Source organism: Magallana gigas, chromosome 10 (assembly GCF_963853765.1).
Source record: "Magallana gigas chromosome 10, xbMagGiga1.1, whole genome shotgun sequence".
Taxonomy (NCBI): Eukaryota; Metazoa; Mollusca; class Bivalvia; order Ostreida; family Ostreidae; genus Magallana; species Magallana gigas.
This window is the reverse complement of record NC_088862.1, coordinates 34,491,930-34,516,188: the sequence shown is the minus strand read 5'-3', so window position 1 is coordinate 34,516,188 and position 24,259 is coordinate 34,491,930. Positions and strand designations below refer to the sequence as shown.

General features: G+C 31.9%; 1 protein-coding gene across 2 annotated transcripts; it reads right to left on the bottom strand.

Annotated features, from left to right (window-relative positions):
• Positions 1 to 2,860: 2,860 nt before the first annotated feature.
• LOC136272144 (prion-like-(Q/N-rich) domain-bearing protein 25) lies at positions 2,861 to 23,697 on the bottom strand. Of its 2 annotated transcripts, none has more exons than XM_066073229.1 (13): positions 23,462 to 23,697; positions 21,602 to 21,662; positions 19,966 to 20,054; positions 19,386 to 19,592; positions 18,911 to 19,036; positions 17,596 to 17,727; positions 17,342 to 17,476; positions 15,593 to 15,724; positions 14,905 to 15,039; positions 14,393 to 14,536; positions 14,059 to 14,185; positions 13,813 to 13,858; positions 2,861 to 9,817 (listed from the first exon to the last, which is right to left on the bottom strand). In XM_066073229.1, exons 1-13 carry the CDS (start codon positions 23,484 to 23,486, stop codon positions 9,590 to 9,592), a joined length of 1,587 nt encoding a protein of 528 aa, XP_065929301.1. In that variant the 5' UTR covers positions 23,487 to 23,697; the 3' UTR covers positions 2,861 to 9,589. The 2 variants fall into 2 exon arrangements, with proteins under 2 accessions (XP_065929301.1, XP_065929302.1); XM_066073230.1 differs by having other exon boundaries at positions 21,607 to 21,662; positions 23,462 to 23,686.
• Between the last annotated feature and the right edge of the window lie 562 nt (positions 23,698 to 24,259).

Sequence of the window (24,259 nt, the reverse complement as noted above, 5' to 3'; positions counted from 1 at the left end):
CAACTAGGCAGTGATCTTAAAATCAATAAATGCCACTACCAAACAATCCTCATGGGCAATGTATCAAGTTATTCTTGTACAACATTTAAACAGGTAGTTTAAGGTAATATAATACTCTATTAATCATATTTGGATTTAAATTATGTACTCGCTATCTGTTATGTAAACATTCTTCAGTTTAGGGTATTTCTGATCACATATGTACACAATGGCCGCAGCAGAATAAATGGGCGTTTACCACAAACATTTATTGCATTATATATTTTATAACCAATAATTTGAACGTTAAATAATTAACAACATTGCTACTGGTTCTCTACCTGTCATTCGTGTTCCTACAGACTTTGTAAATTGACAACCAATTAAAGGTGTCATAAACTGTATGATAGTCAAAGCCAATAAACTGAATATTTTGATTGTAATTAAATAATGCGAAGTAATTTATTACATATAATACATTATGGTTGTCAATCTGTTATTTTTGTCATTGTCATCTTCATTTAAAAACACAGAAGTGACCTGTAATGCTTTAACTTTTGTGTCAAACATTTTCATAGTTGTTGTGTTATTTTTAAATTTTACTCCAATAACTTTTTAACACAATCAACGTACTGACACTTCTTCAAAAAGTCATGACTTTGTTTGTTTCAAAATCTGAAAACAAAGAAACCAACAGGTTATCTCTCCCAACTATTGAAACAACAACCGGATGTTCTCATGATTGCTTTGACATTTTATCTTCCCGGAAAAATGAACTGAATATAGTATATTTTTTCAGATAGGTAAAGTTAGCTACTAGTAACTGGCTACTAGTAACTGGCTACAAGAAATAAGAAAACCTAGCTACTGGTAGCTGGCTACGAGATAAAATCAAAGTTGGCTACTCGTAACTGGCTACTAGTAACTGGCCACGAGATGAAAGAAACTTGGCTTCTAGTTACTTGTTACTGTCCATGTGAGATTTCTATTTGTGTTTTTAAGATGTACATTGCACTATATCACTGACAATTGTCAGCTACTTGTGCATTTCATTACAAATATCTTCATTTCTTGGCGGTTTTGTGAATATATCTAAAGTAGCTGAATATATAGATTGAAAATATATGCCAGACATGCTAATATCAACATTCTGTCAAGTCATCCACATAATATAACCACACAGTTACTCAGATATCTCTCTTTATGTAGTCAGCTACTTGTGCATTTCATTACAAATTTCTTCATTTCTTGGCGGTTTTGTGAATATATCTCAAGCAGCTGAATATACAGATTGAAGATATATGCCAGACATGCTAATATAAACATTCTGTCAAGTCATCTACATAATATGATCACGCAATTACTCAGATATCTCTCTTTATGTAATCAGCTACTTGTGCATTTCGTTACAAATATCATTCTTTTTTCATGTCTGGCATATATCTTCAATCTGTATATTCAGCTACTTGAAATATATTGACAAACCGCCAAAAAATAAATATATTTATAACAAAATGCACTAATAGCTGACTACATAAAGAGAGATATCTGAGTAATTGTGTCGTAATATTATGTGGATGACTTGACAGAATGTTGATATTAGCATGCCTTGCATATATCTTTAATCTATATATACAGCTACTTGAGATATATTCACAAAACCGCCAAGAAATGAAGATATTTGTAATGAAATGCACAAGTAGCTGACTACATAAAGAGAGATATCTGAGTAACTGTGTCGAAATATTATGTGGATGACTTGACAGAATGTTGATATTAGCATGTCTGGCATATATCTTCAATCAATATATACAGCTATTTGAGATATATTCACAAAACCGCCAAGAAATAAAGATATTTGTAACGAAACGCACATGTAGCTGACTACATAAAGAGAGATATCTGAGTAATTGTGTGGTAATATTATGTGGATGACTCGACAGAATGATGATATTAGCAAGTCGGGCATATATCTTCAGTCTATATATACAGCTACTTGAGATATATTGACAATTGACAGTGATATAGTGCAATGTACATCTTAAGAACAAAAATAGAAATCCTTGGTATGTGTTCTCCCATGGACAGTTAGAAGTAACTAGAAGCCAAGTTTCTTTCATCTCGTAGCCAGTTACTAGTAGCTAGCTTTTCGTACTTCTCGTAGCCAGTTACTAGTAGCCAGTTACTAGTAGCTAACTTTTATTTAATCTCGTAGCCAGTTACTAGTAGCTAGCTTTTTAAACTTCTCGTAGCCAGTTACTAGTAGCCAGTTACTAGTAGCTAACTTTACCTATCTTATTTTTTCATTAACTTTATATAATTTCTTATATTTAGATTCATTGTTTTTCTCTCAAAGTCAAATTTACATACACATTAAAAAAAGAAAAGGTATATCTATTTTTTTCTTAACTAACGTTTGGTTCTTCATATAAAACGTTCAATTATGTGACTTTTAAGCGGAAACAACTTTTACTTGAGATCTAAACTATTTTCGAAGCTTGTTACTAAGAGTACTTCTGTGTAACCGGAATTTGAATAAAAAGTTAAAATCGTTAATACTATTGTTGACACAGCGGTAGAGTTCATCACTTCCTATGTCATCTCCGCTTATCTCAGTACAAATCAATGCCATTTTGTATAGTTCAATAAAATTGAAACTATCTTTTGATAGAATTGTCCAATTAAATATGACTAAAACAACCTAATCATATCAGCATGTTCAAAGTTCGGAGTCATTGTTTTACCCATAACTCAGGACAACATGTGGCTAAGACTGAGTTAAAAACTGATTTAAAGTGAATTTGTATCAAACGATAAATTTAGATTGAGACAAACTGGGTAAAACTCGTTAAGACAGTTCTACAAAAAAAATTAACAAAACTATAGGTCAGATTTTAATTTAAATTTGAGCAAGAAAATACCAAAAGTTTGGAAACAATTTTAATAAAGCTTGACAAAGGTTTTAAATTTGAAAAGTAATAAAAAAGATAATCAAAAGAACCATGGGCATATATAATAACCATACCTGGTAAAGTAAAGCAAATCGTTGATGTAATGACTTTATCATAAATGAAATGTGGTGATAACAATCAGTATTCAAAATCAAAGTTAGAGGGGAAAATGATTCAAAAATACCCCTTCCTTTGCAATTTCTCCTACCCACAATTTCGCCTTTCCCTCCCACTTTCTTGAAAACAACGCGCAATATATGCAACCTATTTTGGTATATTACCTGTAATGCATCGTTGTAAATTGAAACATTTGAAAATACTGATGATATATTTTTTACAATAAAAAATTCAATGAAATATTTGACAAACAAAATAAAATTATAAAACACAAATTGATTGCGCCCATGAGAAAAGGGTGCTTATGACATTTTTTGCACATTTTTAGATTTTTACATAATTGAATTAAACACGTCTTAAAGTTGTCAAATATAAAATTTCATGGCTATACGCTTATTCTAAGTAGAGTGTTTTGCCCATTAACAGTGATGTTATTTCAATAGGAAAATCACGACGTCGTGTTTCACATTCGCAACGTCAGCAGTTTTTTGAAGTAAATGTCATCAATCATTACTGTGAATTATCCTTTTAATAAAGTTAACGTAAAATACAGCACTTTTTATCAGTATCTTATCACATTGTTACATATAGTTGCATGCTTGCATATAGCTATTCATTTATTTCAGAAACAAAGGTTTGTTATTACTAGTATTGTTTTTTTTAAAACCATAAATGTTTTTTCTAAGACAGCGCAGTTGTCTACCAGTGAAAAGTGATGATTAAAAAAAAAGAAAGAAATGGCGGTTGCTTAGTTTCAGTTTATTTTGGGATATCAGCGAGTAACCAAGTAAAGGAGTATTCTATGTGAACATATTTCATTTACATATACACTGTCTTTTCCTTATAAACAATCAATAGCTAAAATATATTAGTAGCTTTTCTTCTTAAACAACATATGCGATTTTCGTGACATGATTAAATATGTTATATTTCATTCTTGAACTTTGAAAACAATATCAGAAGTAACATATTATACAATTTTGTTAAATCATGATCCATTAATGATGCAATAATAGTAGCAGCACTGAACTATTCTTTTGAAATTTAATAATAGTTTCAGAAGTAACAAGACTTTAACCTGTGCGCTCACAGATAAACATAATGAGAAAAAATATGGGAAAGAGTGCCCCTTACCTGGATCAGATGATATTCACCCATTCCAATATTGATAAATTTCACATAATTCTAAATGGTATTTTTCTTAGTGTATGTAGGATATTTTTACTTTCCAATCGCTTCTAGACACATTTTTTCAAACTACTATGATTGTTTTTCTACATGTACAATTGCTAAGCCCCCCCCCCCCCCAAATGCCTTTGCTTACACATTTCAGGCGGGCCCACACCTGAAAAACAACATCCAGACACTTATCGTCGGTGTGTGACTATTCCATAGCAAACATATATGTTTAGTATTATAGAGAAACATGCAGTATGCAGAGATTGATTCCGTGTTTTGAATGTATATTTTACCATCAGCTTCGGATAACTCTCAACTGTCCTTACCTATAATCCAAAGCTTATGCATGCATCTAAATACACCGTCAGTGCGCTGTCTTCAAGCTGTATAGTCTTTATATATCCTACATTCCAAAATCATTTGTAAATCTTACACACTTCATTAAAGCAGTAAATAATTTTATGAATCCGCTCCATCGACTAAAATAAATGTGAAAATAAAGCTTAGGTTCGGACGGGATCGTGAACTGTCTGAATTCTCAAGTTCTTTAGTAACGACCACAAGAGAATGAACAAGTATTAAGATTGGTCTTGACGATTACAAGGTTATTGATTAATTAACGCTAATCGAATTAAAAAATAAAATCTGATTAAAAAAACAAAAAAAAAACATGAGGTAGGTTCAACGTTTAAAATATTAAACAGTTTTTTCAATCATGATTTATCGGTATTAAAACAGAAAATAGCGAGTCAGTAATTTTATATATGGTAGTAAAAATACGAGCTGTAATTATGTTTATGTCAAACATTTTTTGCAAAAATTTATCACTAACTACTCATGTTTGGAAAAATATTCCGAACCTTTGTGACACCGTAGGTACTGGCACGATAACAGTTCCTCACTTTTAAGCATACTGCATGCGACTTAAAGAATCTTGTATTTAAAAAAAAATGCAAGAACACAATGTACAATTTTGTTTATCGTCTAATTTTTGTTTGTTACGTATATTTAGAAATCGGGTCAATGTATAATTAGTTTTGAGTTAACCTGCAATAGGAATTACTTTTTCCTTTTATCTCTTTCGCACTATTCCATGGCCATTTTGTTGATCTGGCTCTTTGTTTGAATATATAACTTGAAATAGGAAGTTTTGGTTTAAAAAAAAGATAAGATCGAGTATGATTACATCATTTCTGAATCATTCTCAGGAACCAACATCCAGATAGTGACTTTCTGCATATTTAAATTCACTCGTGTTCATTACCAGGAATCGGACCACTAATCAAGAATTTGACTGTGTATCACCTTTAAAAAAATGCAACAGTATTAAAAACAAAATCGACATCATAAGGAAAGTATTAAAAAATCAAAATAAAAATTTTCAATACAAAATAGATAAACGATTTTAACAAAATCACAGCCGACAGGAACGTGAAATAATGTTTTGATTAAGTCGTACATTGAGTTAACTTCTTTGTTTATATTCACATCAACCAAGTATGATTCCCTCTATTTCCAAAGAAAATAATTCATAGCTCTGTAGAAACTGACAGGACTGAAATCTACACGCTTTGTTTATCGATTGGTCGAAACATTAATCGACCTAGCTAAGAAAAAGTTATCCTCGACTGCACGAAAGAATCATGATGATGTCAGACTCAACCTCCCATTTAAGACGACATAGCCTTTCCGTTTATTTAACATTTTGATGTACATTAAAAATGTTTTAGTTAATTTTACCTACTCTTTTCGACCAATTCATTAATTTGTTAAAATAAAGATGTTAATAGATTATTTGAAATTAAATACAATGTACGTTCATTGATGATTCACGCGGGCTATGACGGTATCGATCAATGCAGAAAAAATTACATAATCCGCTTGGGCGTGTTTTGTTAATTTTTATTTATTCATGTATTTATTTATTTCAATGTTGCCACCTTCATATCGTGCATGAATCAGAGAGAGCATTTAATTAAGCATTTTTAGTTTCGCTTATTATACACACCCATTTTTGCCCCTCTAATTCATAAAAAACCAGGTGTGAATCATACACATGTAGCTCCATAGATACTGACAGAGCTGAAACCCTCACTATCCAGGTCTAAACATTAAATCGATTGGTCTAAAAAAATAATGGGCAGAGATACAAAAAATATGCGGAAAAAGTGAGATTTAGCGCATTTTCAACAAATTCCCATAGGGCCTTCTTAAAAAAAAAATTATAACATTCAAGACTGCATAGGAAATCGGGGTCGCTAATTTTTTTTATCTTAAAACAATTGATATATCAGTAAATCTTCATGCAAAAAAATTCATCAACATATATAAGGTAGAAATAATTAGACTCGGCCTCGTTAAGAATAAAAACAAGGAATTGTTTTTGTGTTTTTTTGGGGTTTTTTTCCCGGGCATATTTCATTCATTTTGTACATGTAAATGCAGTGTTAAGTTTTACTCAACATAAGGATTGTGTGAGGAAACACAAACACTTGTTAGCTAAACTGAAGAGAAAATTAACAATACAAGTATTCACCGGATCAGTGAGAAGTGTGCAGAACTGCAGACTTTCACCTGTCTTATTTTTAAATAGATTTTTATTGCGTTCTTTCAGCTTGTTCAACCAGAAATATTTCTAGTTACTGCATTTTTTGTAATTTATAAGAAAATTATTTAGGAAAAGATGTTTAAAGTTAAAAAATACCGGCAATGGTACTTGCTGAATAAAGACGATACAAGTACATGTATTTGTTAGGTTCTTTTTTTTTTTTTTGCTTTCTTAATCCACGCACTATTAGCGTAGATTCCTATTTAAAGGCGAGGAACTAATATCTGCGTAAAATGGTGAAAACATCTCGCGAATTGTAAAATCTCACTTTTATTTCTTGACATATGTTACCTACATTAAACCTAAGCTATGATATAAAAATTCGGCATTCGCATTTTTATGTTCTCGCGATTTGATGGAAAATCGCTGCGTCGTGATATTAATTACTGGCGTAAAATAAGGAATCTACAGTATGTGGTCTGAATAATGATATACTAACTTTGAAATAAGATTATTTTTTTATTTGTGATGTAAATATGTTAATATTAATGCTCTGTAAAAAAAAAAAGATGAAGCAGACACCTAAAATTTATTGCAAAATATTTCTATAAAACGTCTCCAAATCATAGCCAATTTTGAGCATTAAGCTAATATCGAGAAAAACAGAAATACATGTAGATAATCAGATATGTGTGCAAATAAAGTATAATTTGAGATTATTTTTAAAAAATGTGAAAATCAAATTTAAAAAAAAGGTATAAAAACTATACGCAATGAAAATGACACGTTATATATTTTACACTTTTCAGACGACGCTATGACGTAACGTCATGTTTGTGACGTTATTACGGGCCGCCGGAAGGCGGTCCGTTATTTGATACACATTTAAATATTGTTACTGCGTTTCTGCGGGATAGTTCTTTTTTAATAGAATTAATACTATGCTTATTTTTATGAATTTAAAGTAAATTTGCATGTAGAAATATGTTTTATGCCTTTTAGAAAATATCACGTATTTTTTGTTTTACTCGTAAATGAAAAGTATGTCATACTTAGTAGATTGTCGTATTTGGCGCGTTTTTATCGAGACTATAATCTATTCGGAAAATTTCGGAGTTCTTCATTCTTTTCAAAACAATGCATCAGGATCGGTAAGCGGGACATACTAAAGACCTGAAATACTAAAGACCTGAATGTCATTAAATTTTATATAAATGATATTTTTGAATTTCTATGTGCCGTGTCAAATAAAATGACTTTGCGTGTGTATTTATTATATTTCCATGTAAAATGTTGTAGAAAATATCATGAAATGACATTTAATTTTATATCAATTATTTACGCAAGAATATGACAGAACTGAAAATTTGAATTGACTGGAATTTGAACTAATCCATTTTTATTTTATTATGAGGTCCCTTAAAATCATATGTTAAACTAATGCATTAAGTTTTCATTCAATACAATGCAACAACGAAAAAACCAAAATGGTTTGAAATACATAATCTCTAAGAGAAATATGATGAGTTGAACTTTGTATCAGAGTAATGTACAAATCATGCAATGTGTTCTCCATTACTTCATACTATGGCAATGATCATACAATTTCCGTTAGAAATGCTTACAGTAACGAAATCAATTCTTTATGATAATAGTAAAATGTTAAACTCTTCAAAACAAGTTGCTGAAAGTATATTAAAATTTACCATAAAGATTAGTACAACCAACTCTTATTTTCTTCTTTGTGGTGTGTTTTTATGTTAACAACCAATGATTCATACAACAATTATATTTTTGCGGCCCATTTGACGCTTGCGTCAATTTGATTTCTTGTTTCTCTGTTTTGTCAAAAATGTCATAAGCACCCTTTTCCCATGGGCGCAATCATTAATAGAATCCATACAATAGCAACGAATAAAAAAGGTACAAAAATATATAATATAGATGAAAATTAAAACAAATAGATAAAATCTTTAAATCAAATAGATTTGATTAAATTTTGCAATGTTGATGTGTCATATACAATATACCTGTAACTTTGTTTATGGGTTAAATGTCATATTACAAATGTAGATGCAGTAATCGTACCAAGAGGTTTACATGTACATGTACTATAGCTTGTAAGATGTCTCATTTTTGTATTTTAAGTTTCATTTTGGGGCATAAACCTGAATTCAAAATTGATGATGATTATTATTTTTTTTTAAAGATTGATTTGTGGTGGTGGTAGTGGTGGTAGGAAGGAAAGAATCGGAGGAATCTCAGATTTTATATATCCTAGCACCAGGTGCCACAAGTTGAAAACTTTTTGTAAATAGAAACCTACAGGTCTTTAATGGTCAATCTTTTATAATATTTAGATTTATTTATAAAGCACACGACATGCATACAGTCAGTTTATTTTTACATCACTTAACACGCAGAAAATTTAAGTAGATTTTCTAAAATATGATAACAATTGCTTACCTGAATGAATCAAGGGACTAAAAAAACTACATGTTCAATATACGGCCACATTTGCTGTACCCTACCCCTAAAAAAGCCTCAACCCCTGACCCATAGCCAGTAAATTTCACAATCTATGCACAGTTCAACTGTCCGATGCTAGGTCTCAGTTTTTCACCGTAGCCTTTTTAGAAACAATAGATTTTTTGACAGACAATAGTGCCTTTGAAAATTCGAGCTGATTAAGCGTTACTTTTCTGTATTTTTTTTTTGTTTATGTGTTTTCTTGGTACTCTCTACTTATCGGGCATTTTAAAAAATGATGTACAACTCTCTTTGGCTGTTGTTTTAGAGCGATCGTTAACTCCTTTCAACTGGCTTCTCCATAGTAGTCAGATTCCAGTCCCGGAGTTTTGTTGCATGTGTTCATATGACTGTAATCATCCTCCGCTGTCATTTGCTGAGGGGCGTGGTCATAGTCCGACTGTACATCGACCTCAAAAGGGTCTTGGTGAAGATGAATGTAGACATCATTCCCTTCTTCCTTGTCTCTGATATCGTTGTTGTAAACAAGTCGAGAATTCATTTGCTGCGAGACCTGTAAAAACACACACAACTGCACTGTCAGTTTATGTTTGTACTGACACCTTAAATAGCTTGGGGATAATCTAATATGAATAGCAATCAAATAGCAAAAAGAAAAAAGCGGGGTATGTACTGTGGTTTCATTAATATTCAAGGGTATCAATTTTCGTGGATAAAGTGAAAATCACAGTTTCAAATATATGTAAATTCGTGGCCAATGACCCTATCAATACAAAATGTTAATAGATATTGTACTTCAATGAACATTAAATTTCGTGGATCAACTTAACCACGAAATCCACGAAAATTGATATTCAAAGAATATTGATGAAACCACAGTATCTGTTTTAAAAACGGTAGTTATTAAGGTCTTCCGTTTCCAACGGAAGACCTTATAGTTTTCGTACTGTTTCTTCTCATTAAGGTCTTCCGTTTCCAACGGAAGACCTTATAGTTTTCGTACTGTTTATTACTTTTTTTTCTCCAAATTTTGTGCATGAGATTTCTCGAAAACAGTTCAACCGATTTCAACTATTTTTTTCACGGAAGATGGGACTTGATGTATACTTAATACATTTTTGAGATTTTTCCTGTCGTCACTTCCGGTATTGATTTATCGGCCATTTTTTTTTTTTTTACATTTTTACGACCTATTTTGTGCAGAGCTGATCACAGAAACTATCAGAGATATGACTATGAAATTTTCAGGATAGGTAGTCTATAGTTTGAAGTTGTGCACTATTATGTTGTTTTACGCCATTGGCGCCATTTATAGGAGCTCGCCTGGGCACGAAAATTGGGTACAAATTTTTATTCAAAATTTTCATAGGTTTTGATCTGTATCTTTTACTCAGTTGATATTTTGTTAAGACAAATATAACAAAAGTAGTAGATAGTCAATAGTTCTTACCAACAAAATCAAGAAAAAAAGGCTGGCCCCTTTTTTTAGGGGCCAAGACATTTGTAAACTCTATTACAAATAACTTAAAAACGATAAAAATGTTGTAATGCATTATCGCAGCAAAGTTGTTGATCGTAACAATATCTATCAGAAAAAATCATTGCCACGCCCATTTATTACGTAATTAGGGATTTTAAGAGGCCAAAGTACTTAAAATTTGACGCAATATATCTAGAAAAGGAGACATATTTTGTTAAGCATTGTAGAATAGAAAATGTTTGCATTAATGATTCTAATCGATTCCATTAATCAGAGCACCAATGTCTGTCCCCCTTAAGGATATAGAGGGCTGGCCCCTAAAATATTCAATCATCTGTATCTATAAAATGAACAACATTTCTAGATAAGTGTAAGAACAAAAAATGTTAGTATCCGTGAGATCTTTCGAATGAACTCAAGAAAAAGGGGCTGGTCCCTTAAAGAAGGGGCCAAGACACTCGTAAGGTCTATTACACATACCTTAAAAACGATCAAGATTTTGTAATGCATTACAGAAACAAAGTTGTTGGTCGTAGCAATATCAGTTTGTAAAACTCATTGCCAAACCAATTGATGACGTAATTAGGGATTTTAAGGGACTAAAATCTTAAATTTTTAATGTGCTGTATGTGAAAAAGCAAAACTCTTTGTTAAACATTTCAAGGGATATTGACAATCGTATGCATTATCTGTAATGGAGTGGTTGAGGGGGAAAATTTGAAATTTCATTGATATCTTAATCGTATCGTTTAAAAACTGAACGGAAGACCTACTCGTTACTCGTAACGAGATCGTATCTAGTTATTATTATTATTTTTTTCCAAATTCTGTGCACGTGATTTCTCACAAACTATTCAACAAATTTCAATCATTTTTTCACAGATGATGAAACGTGACTTGAGTTTTATATGTTTTTTTTTAAATTGTGGACGTCGTTACTTCCGGTACCGATTTACGGCCGATTTTGTAGTTTTTACGACCTATTTTGTGCAGAGATGATCTGAAACTATCAGAGATATGAATTTGAAACTTTCAGGATTTGTAGAGTATAGCTTGAAGTTAGGCCTTATTAAGTTTAAAGCCAGTGGCTGTATTCCGTGGAGCTCACTGAGGCACGAAATTTGGGTACGAATTTTCATTCAAAATTTTCATAGGTTTTGATTTGTATCTTTTTATAAGTTGATATTTTGTTAAGACATATATAACAAAAGTAGTAGATAATCAAAAGTTCTTTCCAACAAAATCAAGGAAAAGGGGCTGGCCCCTTTTTTTAGGGGTCAAGACATTTGTATACTCTAACACAAATAAATTAAAAACAATACAGATATTGTAAACAATTATAGAAGCAAAGTTGTTGATCGTAACAATATCTATCAGAAAAAATCATTGAAACGCCCATTTATTACATAATTAGGGATTTTTAGGGGCCAAAGTACTTAAACTTTGACGCAATATATCTAAAAAAGGACACGGTTATTGTTAAGCTTTGTAGAAGAGAAAATGCTTGCATTGATAATTCTCATCGATTCCATTAATCAAAACACCAATATCTGTCCCCATTAAGGATCTAGAGGGCTGGCCCCTGAAATATTCAATCATTTGTATCTCAAAAATGAACAACAGTTTTAGATGGGTGTAAGAACAAGATACGTTAGTATTCGTGAGACCTTTTGAATAAACTCTAGGGAAAGGGGCTAACCCCTAAAATTAGGGGCCAAAACAGTTGTAATTAATATTACAGATAACTTAAAATTAATCAAGATTCTGTAATGCATTGTAGAAGCAAAGTTTTTGATCGTAACGATATCTATAAGAAAAAAATCATTGCCACGCCCATGTATTACGTAATTAGGGATTTTTAGGGGCCAGAGTACGTAAACTTTGATGCAATATATCTAGAGAAGGAGACATATTTTGTTAAGCAATGTAAAAGAGAAAATGTTAGCATTGATGATTTTAATCGATTCCACTAATCAAAAGACTAATGTCTGTCGCCATTAAGGATCTAGAGGCCTGGCCCCTAAAATATTTAATCATTTGTATCTCAAAAATGATCAACAATTTTAGGTGGGTGTAAGAACAAAAAAAGTTTGTATTCTTAAGACCTTTTTAAAGAAATCAAGAAAAAGGGGCTGGCCCCTTCAATTAAGGGCCAAGACACTCGTAAACTCTATTACAAATAACACATTTTATAATGCATTATCGAAGCAAAGTTGTTGATCGTAACAATATCTCTCAGAAAAAATCAATGCCACGCCCATTTATAGCGTAATAAGGGTTTTTTAGGGGCCAAAGTACTTAAACTTGGACGTAATATATCTAGAAAAGGAGACATATTTTGTTAATCATTGTAGAAGAGAAAATATTTGCATTGATGATTCTAGTCGATTCCATTTATCAAAGCACCAATGTCTGTCCCCATTAAGGATCTAGAAAACTGGCCTCTAAAATATTCAATCATTTGTATCTAAAAAATGAAAAACCATTTTAGGTGGTTGTAAGAACAAAAAATGTTAGTATTTGTGGGACCTTTTGAATGAACTCTAGGGAAAGGGGCTGGCCCTTTAAACTAGGGGCCAAGAGACACGTAAAGTCTCTTACAAATACCTTAAAAACGATAAAGACTTCGTAAAGCATTATAGAAGCAAAGTTGTTGATCGCAACAATATTAGTTTAAAAAACTCATTGCCACACCCACTAATGACGTCACTAGGGATTTTAGGGGACTAGAATCTTAAATCTTTAATGTGCTGTATGTGAAAAATCAAACCTCTTTGTCAAGCATTTGAAAGGATATTGACAATCGTATATATTATCAGAAAGGGAGGGGTTGAGTGGACATTCTGAAATTTCATTGATAATTTAATCGTATCATTTAAAAAATTGAGCGGAAGACCTACTCGTTACTCGTAACGAGATCGTATCTAGTTTCTCATACATGTTGTAGCGTAGGAAAATGACGTATAAGCCATTTTGTTTTCTTAATCAATTTTCTTGACCTTTCACTCCAAAAAATGATGTAAAGTGGTAAATGAATTTAAGAATAAATAAATAGTTGATATAAATACCTGGACAGACAATTGCTCCGTAGTGTCATCACTGGGTGTTTTAGATCTGGTGATGAAAATGAATACATAATGTTATATTCATTTGGTTAGTTTTAAGAAATGAACAAGGGTACAAACACGTGGTTTTGTGCCATTAAATCGTGCAGAGTTTTATAATCACAATATCTAAAATAAGATTTTAATAATTTTATGCTTTTGTTTCGATAGATAGATAGATAGATAGATAGATAGATAGATAGAATTTACCTTAGTTTAGTTTTCCTTATATTCCGAGTAATGATAAAGTAAACTAATCCACCTATAGCAGCTCCTAATATGAAACAGGCCGTTCCAATACCGATAACAAGACCAGAGTTATCGTTCTTTTCACTCTCTGTATTCAAGATGTTGTAAATAGCTGTTTACAAACTGATGCAGAGTAATGTCTACTTGTGCAATCTTTAGGTATCCGCAAATATTGTGACAAAAAAACCAACGAAAATACTTGAGACCTCAGATCTGTGCTTTTTATCAATCATAATCTTGTGATTTTAAAACAAATTAGATTTAACGGAAGTAAAATAATAACACAAAAACCCACCGTAGATTTTATCTTTTTCCTTGTGTCTTAACGGTGTATTAGTGATACTGGTGCACACTCTCTCAAATTCACTTTGTTCGCAGCCACCAGAGGAATTAGAACAGCTCCCGTTGTTTTTAGAAATACTGTCTATCAAAATCTGAACTGAAATGGTAGAACAATTCCTACCATATAAAAAAGCAAATTTCTGCAAATATCTTTCTCACTGATTTAACTTATAGACAGAGAAAAATACAAGATAGGGTAGTTCAGAGTTTTTCACACGTATTCGATTTTGAGAATATTGGAAACGCAAAAAAAATTCATCGATGGTGACTTTCTTACCGACTTATTACATTTTGATACTTAATTCATAACAAATCAAAATTATATGAAAACAACTTCATCATGAACAAAACTGTATTAAGCTCATATGGCCTTTGGATATTGCACAGTTATTGTAGTTAGATGTAAATAAAATAATTAAAATAAATAAAGGTAATTAAGGATGCGATTTAACAAATCAAACATACCACTTAAACAAGTGTTTGATATTTGAAGATGACCTTCGATACACTGGCAGACCCCGGTCTTATTGTTACACGTTGAGTTAGCGGTGGTTTCTGAACACTGGATGGGTGAATCGCACGATTCCTTCAGTCTACGAACTACATAAAACAATACAAGCATAATAAATTGTGAACTTAATCACTGTTCGTGTTTAATTCCAATCATCATCATCATCATCATCATCATCATAATCATCATCATCAGTAAAAAAAAAACCAGATGTGAAAGTTAAAGTAGTAGTAATTGAAGTATTTATGCTTGTGGAAATGGAATAAAAAGTGTTCGCAGTAGTGGTAGTAATATTAGTAGTAGTAATTTTAAGTACATAAAAGTAGTACATGTAGTAGTGTTAGTAGTAGTAGTACTAGCAGCAGCAATAGTAGTAGTAGTGGTAGTAGTAGTAGTAGTAGCAGTAGTAGTAATGGTTAATGTTTAAGATTAGTAATAAGAGAAGTAATGTTAGTAGTATGAGTAGTAATAGTAGCAGTAGTAGTACTAGACAAAGATCCTTGAAAAAAATGACACGGGTTGAATAGTCTATACTTTAGTCAAAAGTCAAACATACAGCGGGTTATAAAGCTCGGTCTCCTTTAAACAAGTTAAAATTAATAATATGTACCGTGACTATCAAATTTGTTTTACTTCACATACCAGGCACACAACAATCATTCACTTCTACGTAGCCTTGCTGACATCTGCATTCGTTGTTTTTGTTGCACATTGAATATTTGGTTGCTGCCTGGCATTGTGTGTAGTCCTCACATTGTTCTCCCAGTCCTCGTGCTTAGGAAAAAAACATGGGCAACTTAGTTGATATTGATCAATAATCAGATTGTTTCTTACGAAATCTACATTATTTCATTGTATTTTGTTACATACAGGGTGTCAATTTTAGTTCTTAGAGCCCTTTTCACAATTGGCGCACGAGCACATTACAACACTTTGCGATCGGATTTTTTTGGCTTCGCACGAGCTTTTGCATCCGTTGCAGGCGTTTTATGGTCGCTTTAAGTCTCCTCAGAATAGTGGAATGCACAGTATTAAGACGCGGCCAAATGCGATCCAAATTTTTGCAAAGAAAAGTTAGAACGAACGTAAGAATGTTTTACAACTTTTTGTGTACTCGCAAGAGATTTTTAAAATTGTAAGATAAATTGCAGCTGTTTATGCGTGTGTTGTGCAACCAGGAGACTGACTGTTTTTTTAACGTGACTCATGTAATCTTGCAACGTATTACTATCATTGCAAGATTTATCGGTTTCAGTTTCTATGCATTGCCATTAGTATTAATGGATACAGGGTTATTTTCGCCGCGTGATATTTTCGCCTTAACCTAAGATTTTGCCTCGTCTTGATTTCGCCCCAACAATGTTGACAGATAATATGAGACAAGTATAAATCCACTTACTGACAAAAAAAGCGAAATGAGCGAACAATAAAACGGGGGCGAATTGTTACTTTATACAGTATACACTATTTAAGCATATTTAAGCATATCTGTTTCAGGTCATAATGGCCTTGACTTTGGCTGTTGCTTTTGTCATCTTTTTGGGCGGTACCTTCTCTTGCGTTCAACTATTTCTACTGACGAGCTTCGGAAACAGGCGGTATATATATACCCCCTCTGAATCGTACGAACATTCCTACGATGAAACGCATGGCGCACGTTCAATCGTCCTATCATCTGGTCTTTCGCGAGATCATATTGCATTATCTTACCAAACTTGCTTTCATTGTACAACAGTCGCATATAGATGCAAGACGTATTGCAAGATTCAATGCGTTTTCATTGCACAACGGTCGTTCTGAATTGTGCGAGTTTCGTATAAGTACTTTGTAACATACGATTTTTTTGGCAACAATTTAGCAACTATGTCGAATTTTTTTGGTCGCACGAATATTTTGTCGCTTCTGCTCGTTCGCCAATTGTGAAAAGCGCTTTACTTTAATGTTAAAATGGAATCTATATACTAAATTAAAAACAAATAACATAAGCTATTTAACATAGTGGGATGACAATATCATGTAAATATAAAATATCGTGTGTGTACGATCTTTGTCGGAAATAGGTTCTAAACAAGTTTAGTATTGATTTGAACTGGCATATATCTGAATATATATGTTTATATACACATATGAATAACATTAAGAGTTGCACTTGATTGAATGGAAGATGCTTTATACATAAGATACAGCCAAGTGTTTCCAGAATCATATTAAAGAATCACATTTTTAGTCGCATGCTCTTAATAGATAAAATTCCTTATCATTGGACCATTTAAACTTGCCTAGCGATCTCTACAGATGAAGATCAAAACAACAGTTAACGTTGTTCATCGTGCTGTTTCATTGTGCTTTCTGAAATGAAAATTGTTTGAATCAATCAAGCATGAAGTTTACCATTGATGCATCTGCTTGATATAGCCAGGTGACCTTCTGTACACTCACAAACACCTGACCCTTGATCGCAGGTGGCGTTTGGGTTGATTGCTGAACATTGTATGGAATCGTCACATGTATCGTTGAGTTGTCGCCCTTATGAAAAATGGTGGTATATTTACATACAAGGTGAAAGTAATCATCAAAGGTGTAAAATTCAAGAAAATATAAGATGAACAGAATAGGCACTAAGTTTCGATAAATTAATGGAATACCTGGTGAGCAAGAATCATTTAGTGCTAGGTATCCTTGTTCACATCTACATCTTTTATCGGTGTCACAAGTGGAATACGGCGTCTTTGCTTCACATTGAATCGAATTGTTGCAGGATTCTGCTATTCCCCGTGCTGTGTATATTATTCAATCATTGAATCAATTTGAAAGGTAAAAAGGTACAAGAGGTGTGCAAAGTAATTGAGTAAATCAAAGCGCCAAAGCGCTTTACTTGTAAGGCGCAACACCTGAGGCAAAACCAGTTATTGAATTATTTTCTAAATAAGGCAAAATAATGGCATGGTTATTTGTCAAAGTCTATCCTTCAAGAAAAAAATTCTACATTCATTTATTCAATAAAAATCAACGTACAGTATATTTTGATCATTTTAAAAACTAACTTTGAATGGTGTTATGGTGTTTCTTGACAGTTATGCAATTTAGCATTCTATAGTTTAAAATGTCATTTGTGTTCCATTTATAGTAAAGACTATGGCCAGTGTTTAGACTCCAAGAAAATAACATTTCATGGTCAGATCGAATAATCCAAGAAAAATATGATGAAATCCAGTAGGACTTGTTTAAACTCATGTCACACTGGCATCAATTTAAACCATAATTCATTTGAAACATACAGTGACACATTATTTTATTATATCTTATACCTTATAATATCTTAATAAGGGGATCATCGAAAGCATATTTGTAATTCTTTTCGACTTCAAACAATATAATTTCATTCAAAAATGTTTGTCTTAAAAGGCTATTCATAAATCCTACTACGTTATATATTTTCAGTATTACTTTAAATTAAAGGAACATGTTGGCATCTCTTTTGTTTAATCAACTTATCTTTTTTTTATTTACTACGTTGCACTTAAACATCAAACGATTTGTGACGTCAATGTAAATCTCATAATTGAACTTTTGTCCCCCCCCCATCTTTTTGTTGTTATTTGAATGCCTTGTCTTATTAACTCTTTACAATTTTAATAGATGTTGCCTGTAAAATCAAATAATTTTCCCTACATGTATATTTTATTATTGAGATCACCTTTGTTATTGAAGAAGTATCTATCAGTACCAATCAACATTGCCTTCAACAATAATATTAAAAAAATTGCAAAAGGTAAATATTGAAAAAACGGTTAGATGATTGTATCTTAAACCAAACATAATTTTAAAAAATCTGAATCACAATAGGAAAGTTTGCATTCCCATGACGTATATAAATTTGTATAATGTGTAGAAAAACTTAGAAAACAAAAAGTATTAAGCCCAAGTGGCTGTATATGCAAGGTGAATATTAAATTCTACCTGGAGCACAGGTATTCGTCTCCCAGAGATGCAGGTACATTGCCTTACATTGACATAGTCCAGTTGTCTTGTTACACATGGAATGAGTCATTTCAGCACATTGATTGTCATCATTACATCCCTTATCTATTGCACGTTTTATAAAAAATTAAGAAACAGGTAACGATTGCAATTGATAATTATTCTAAAAAACATACAAAGAATAATAAATTACATGCCTTTAATAATTGTGCTAAAAAATAGGTTTTTATTATTTCTTATTAATTATCACAATAAGAAAAAAAGAAGAAAGAATGAAAAGAGCTATTTTGTTATGTCTTTTCCAATTGGTTTCTCTCAAAATTTAAAAATATATTTATCAGATACGTAAAACAAAAATAAAATAAAATACTTGCTTTAAATATTAACCCAAATTATTACTTATTCACGTTTATAATTTGGTATTCATAAGAATGATGCAAAAATTAGTACGTACTCTGTTGTTTTCGTTGCCTACACGTTAAAATAATCTTCATATCCACTGTAAAATAAGACGTCAAACACCTATTCCCAAGAAAAACTGTTCTTGGATGTGTTGTTGAAATAAAATGAATCGTCATTTCCGTCACTTCATGTTCCCACCATATCATATAATGTGGTTGTGCATAAACGGAACAATCAATCTGACACAACTCAGTACCATCTACAAAAATGAACGGTATAGTCCGATTATAAAAAGGAAACTGGTTTTTTTTGTTATGCATGATAGAATGAACTTATCCAATTATTTTTATGTAAATTAAACGTACATTTAAGAAATAAACAACGTTATTTAGTGAACATGGCGTTATGAATAGCAATTGCTTTGTTGGCATATTCCATGATGCGTGCTATTATTTTAATATAGTAGTATAGGTATTCATTTTTTATCCCAAAACTGCAAATGTTTCGCTTATTTGACATTTGTACAGTTTATTAATATATCTTTCATATTCAAAAAAGTTCCTGTTAATAGTTTGAGTGACTTATTCCAGGTGTGTTATTCCACCTTATGAATGATTCAGCATTATAAATACCCATAAAAACATTGTTAAAATCTCTCCAGTAAAATCCACAAGCTCTGTCACTGCCATAAAAGGATAATGCATGAGGTAGACAAACAGACCTAAATAAAGAAAGGTTCATTACTGGGTTAATCATATACGTGAAAATAATGCTACATGGTCGAAATTTAAAGCATACTTGTCAAAAGACAGTTTTTTTTGTTTTTTTTTTTTTACAAATTTGTATTGGATTTAAATAAAGAGCTGCATATTATGAATATAACTCATGGCTTTAAAGAAACATTTTTTGTTTCCTTTTATTTAAACTGTTTGCGTAAGTTATGTTAACAAAGGTCTGATTGTCGCCGATTTAAAATTCATATCGCATCAACGAACAGAAGAAAAACATCGAAATGTAGTTGTTAAAACATAAAGGAAAAAAGGCGTCTTGATAAGGTTGACATTGTGTTCGAATCGGTTTTCTTTTGTCCGGGATAAATATCTGATAACCGTATAAAGCAAGTACACTAACTCCTATTTGAGCATTTTTATACGATATAAATCTCCTTAAAAAGAAGAGCTCTGTATAAAAATGTCGGAAAATAATCAAACTGTTTCTTCGCATTTGAAAAGCTTAAATATCAATTTTAAAAAATTTAAGGTAGATCTGATGGTTAAATTTGAAGACCTCCCAGCCTTCTGAGAGATCTTACATGCTATTTATTTGCACTTACATTGCCTGAATAGCTTTGAATTGTGAGTTATACATGTCACTAGAAAATATAGTTATTGGTTACAGTATAACTTTTAAACACTGCTCATTTGATTTATGAACAATAATTCAAATTTATATAAATGAAAACCATTTTAATATGAAGCTTCAACTTATCAATTAAGTCATTGTCAGTTACAAACGTAGTGTTGGCTTTTAACATGTTGCAAACCTTGAATTTGACGTGATGATATATTTGGATAATTTGCGGTTTTGACAAGTGCATAAAATAAATGCTGCCTGATCAAATCATTCTAATCATATAATGTAAAAGAATAGTATTAGTATTACATGTTTATTTCATTTCACATTGCAGAAGCCCTACTTATAATCAAAATAGAATACAAATGAAAAGATGCACCAACTTGTAATCAACCTACAGAATTAAACCACTTGAAATTATTTCATTTCTAGTTAAAGAGATACATGCAGTGATTGTTTTGCTAAACGAATATTTATCTCAAAGTTAAAAAGAGTGTTAATTGGTTGTTTATATATTCAAAAGTGATGTTCAGTTGATTGATCTCGGACTTTCCTGTTTAAACTACTGCCTTAAGAATGTACATTTGTTTTCGAAAACCATATTGTGGTGAAGACATTGGGTGTATATAAGATACATAATGCATAAGTATAAAACATGATATCATACAACAGTTTACTGCAAGTGGAATCTTAAATGCATGAGTAAACATATAAAGACGCATAACGTGTGGTGCGTCGGAAACACAAAAATAGACTATGAGGAAAGTAGAATAAGTGAGGCTCATATTATCCAAAGCTAAGGACCATTAATGGAAGAGATTATACGATATCAAAAAGAAAAAAAATGTCTTTGTGCATGTGCTTTGTGCATTGATGGACAAAAGACCATTAATAATGTTAGAAAGCAAGCACTACCTTACTGTCACAATCATCTGAACCAAAACTGCTATAGCTAGTATAATGATGCGGGGAACACCTGAAATACAAATAAAAAAAAATTGAAATGCAAGTATCGTTTTAATTGCATTATTACAAAAATACGAAAATACATTAAACTCAATGACTAAAGTTAATATAAAAGATAACAATAGGCCAATAGGCCACGTTTCTCACATGAGTAAGGACAGCAGCAATGATAAAATCAGCTTTATAGAGTCATAATATCCAAACAATTTAGTAAAATAGATCCTGTATTACACATTTTCAACATTTCTTCAAATAATCGTATGCTAAACATTTAGCCCCTTTTGTGCCTGGGTGATTTCATAGTTATATTGCATACTGAGCATTGACGTAAAAACAAGATAAAGAAGATCTCAAGAAGATCAACTATTCATAAAAAAAATGAAAATAAAAATATTTATTTCTGAAAAAAATCCCCCCCCCGCTAAAATGTGGCCTCAATCTACTAACGGGAATCATGATTTGAACAAACTTTAACTTATAAAGCCTTATTGTCCAGATGTCAAATTAGAATCAACAAATGTCAAGATGCTTGCATATAAGAGTTACACTATTCTATAACATTTGAGTTTTTCAGGTTAATCAAATTCAATTTCAGTTTATACCCCCTCCCCGCCCAATTGTGGCGTCAGTCTACCAACGGAAATCATGATTTTGACAAACTCGAATTTATTCAATCTAAGCATGCTTTCACACAAGTTACAGCTTGGCAAGCCAAATGTTTTTTAAGAAAAAGATTTCTAATGATTTTTCTCTATATATTTCTAATATGTAAAATCTAGAACACCCCCCCCCCCCAATTGTTGCCTCACTTTACCCATGACATGAGAACCATAATTGAACAAACTTGAATCTACACTGCCTGAGAATGCTTCAACACATGGTACAGCTCGTCTGGCGAATTTGTTTTTAAATAAGACGATATCTAAAGATTTTTTCTCTACATGTATGTAATTTAAAAATTCGACCTTTCTTATTGTGACACCACCCTAACCTTTGGGATCATGTTGGAAAAAATGAATCTACACCCATTTAGGATGCTCTTACACAATTTACAGCTTTTCTGGTCAATTTAATTTATAGAAAATGAGTTTAAAAGATTTTTCACTTTAACTCTATTTAAAAATTCGCCCCGCTTCGTGGCTCACCCTTACCCCCCGGGGGTCAAGACTTTGACAAACTTAAATTAACACTATCTGATGATTCTTCAACAGAAGTTAAAGCTTGTCTGGCGAATTGGTTTTTGAGAAGAAGATATTAGAAAAATACTAACAAATTTTTAATAATTCTAAATCATCTCTCCTGTAAAGGGGACTTTGCCTTTCATTTAAAAAAGATAAAAGTCCTTCTCCAAAGCGTGATTTGTGGCAAGTTTGGTTGAAATTGACCCAGTGGTTCTGGGGAAGAAGATGAACATTTTAAAAATCTTTACGTTAACACCAGCAACAACGCAAACAACAACGACGCCAATGACAGACAACGGAGAAATCTTGATCAGAAAAGCTAACTTCGGCCTTCGGCTTAGGTGAGCCAAAAATGATATGATCATCACATGCATATCTAGGATAGATAAGGTAAAGCGGATATACATTCGTCTTAAATGTTGAACAAGATGTAAGTTGTTATCTCCACAGAGTTATCCAGAATGTATATGTGCCAATAAAGCGCTCGTATACTGCAATAATGTTAATTATTTCAAGCAAAGCATCTACAATTTTGCAAAGGCACGCATCATTCAAAAAAATCAAGTTAAGTATAATATATTAGCTACGATATGATTAATATGCATAAAAAATAAATGTTTGTACTTACACAAACGCATGTACAGTGTTGCCATTTTCTCGTTTAACAACAAACCATTTCTACAGGTTTTTAACACATGTTAAAAAAGGGTTCGACAGATGGAAACTCACATTGTCTTCATTTACACGTTCAACAGTCCTTATCATTGCTTCCTAAATATATACGGAAGTAAAAATTATATCTATAAAACTACAGTGTCGAGTAATACTTTAACCCTTAAATACCAACTGCCCCTTTTGGACGTATTTTGATAATGCATGTATTAAAAGTTTAATTAATTGCTTACTTTATATAGTACGATAAAGAACAGAGGAAACTACAAATCTTAAGAATACACGAGCACTTAAACGCTTTAGTTTGAGTGGGCGTTGTCGGGCAGGAATTGCTGTTATATCATAAAATCATCAGTTTTTGCTATAAGTTCCACGTTAATAATTAGTTAGAAAGGCATCTTTTGATTTTATTTGGTACATGTTTCATGAAATGTTTTACACAAATTTTTATGTATTGTTTAGCATGTGTAGACCTCGTTAGTTGCTAGAACTTGTGTCCTAACAATTTGTATATGTATGCTATATACATATGCAATAAAATATGTTCAAATCAAATAGAAAATAGCCTTTTTTATAAACACGCGGCATATTGGGTTACATAGACATTAAAACTAGAAGTAACTCAACTGGTTACTGCTTCTTGTAGTCATATATATTTTAGTCAAACTTTTATAAAATTGATTATCTCAAATAGTATGCGGAAGCAGATATTCTGTTTCCTGTGATAGGGGTAGATTAAATGTCCATTTTTAGT

What these genes read in the sequence shown, in the direction of transcription:
- LOC136272144 (XM_066073229.1), bottom strand. Translation starts at nt 23,486, where the DNA reads ATGGCAACACTGTACATGCGTTTGT. An exon ending in AACACTGTACATGCGTTTGT is followed by an intron (nt 21,663 to 23,461) that starts GTAAGTACAAAC and finishes TTTGTATTTCAG; the next exon opens with GTGTTCCCCGCATCATTATA. An exon ending in AAATGATTCTTGCTCACCAG is followed by an intron (nt 17,477 to 17,595) that starts GTATTCCATTAA and finishes ATTTTTCATAAG; the next exon opens with GGCGACAACTCAACGATACA.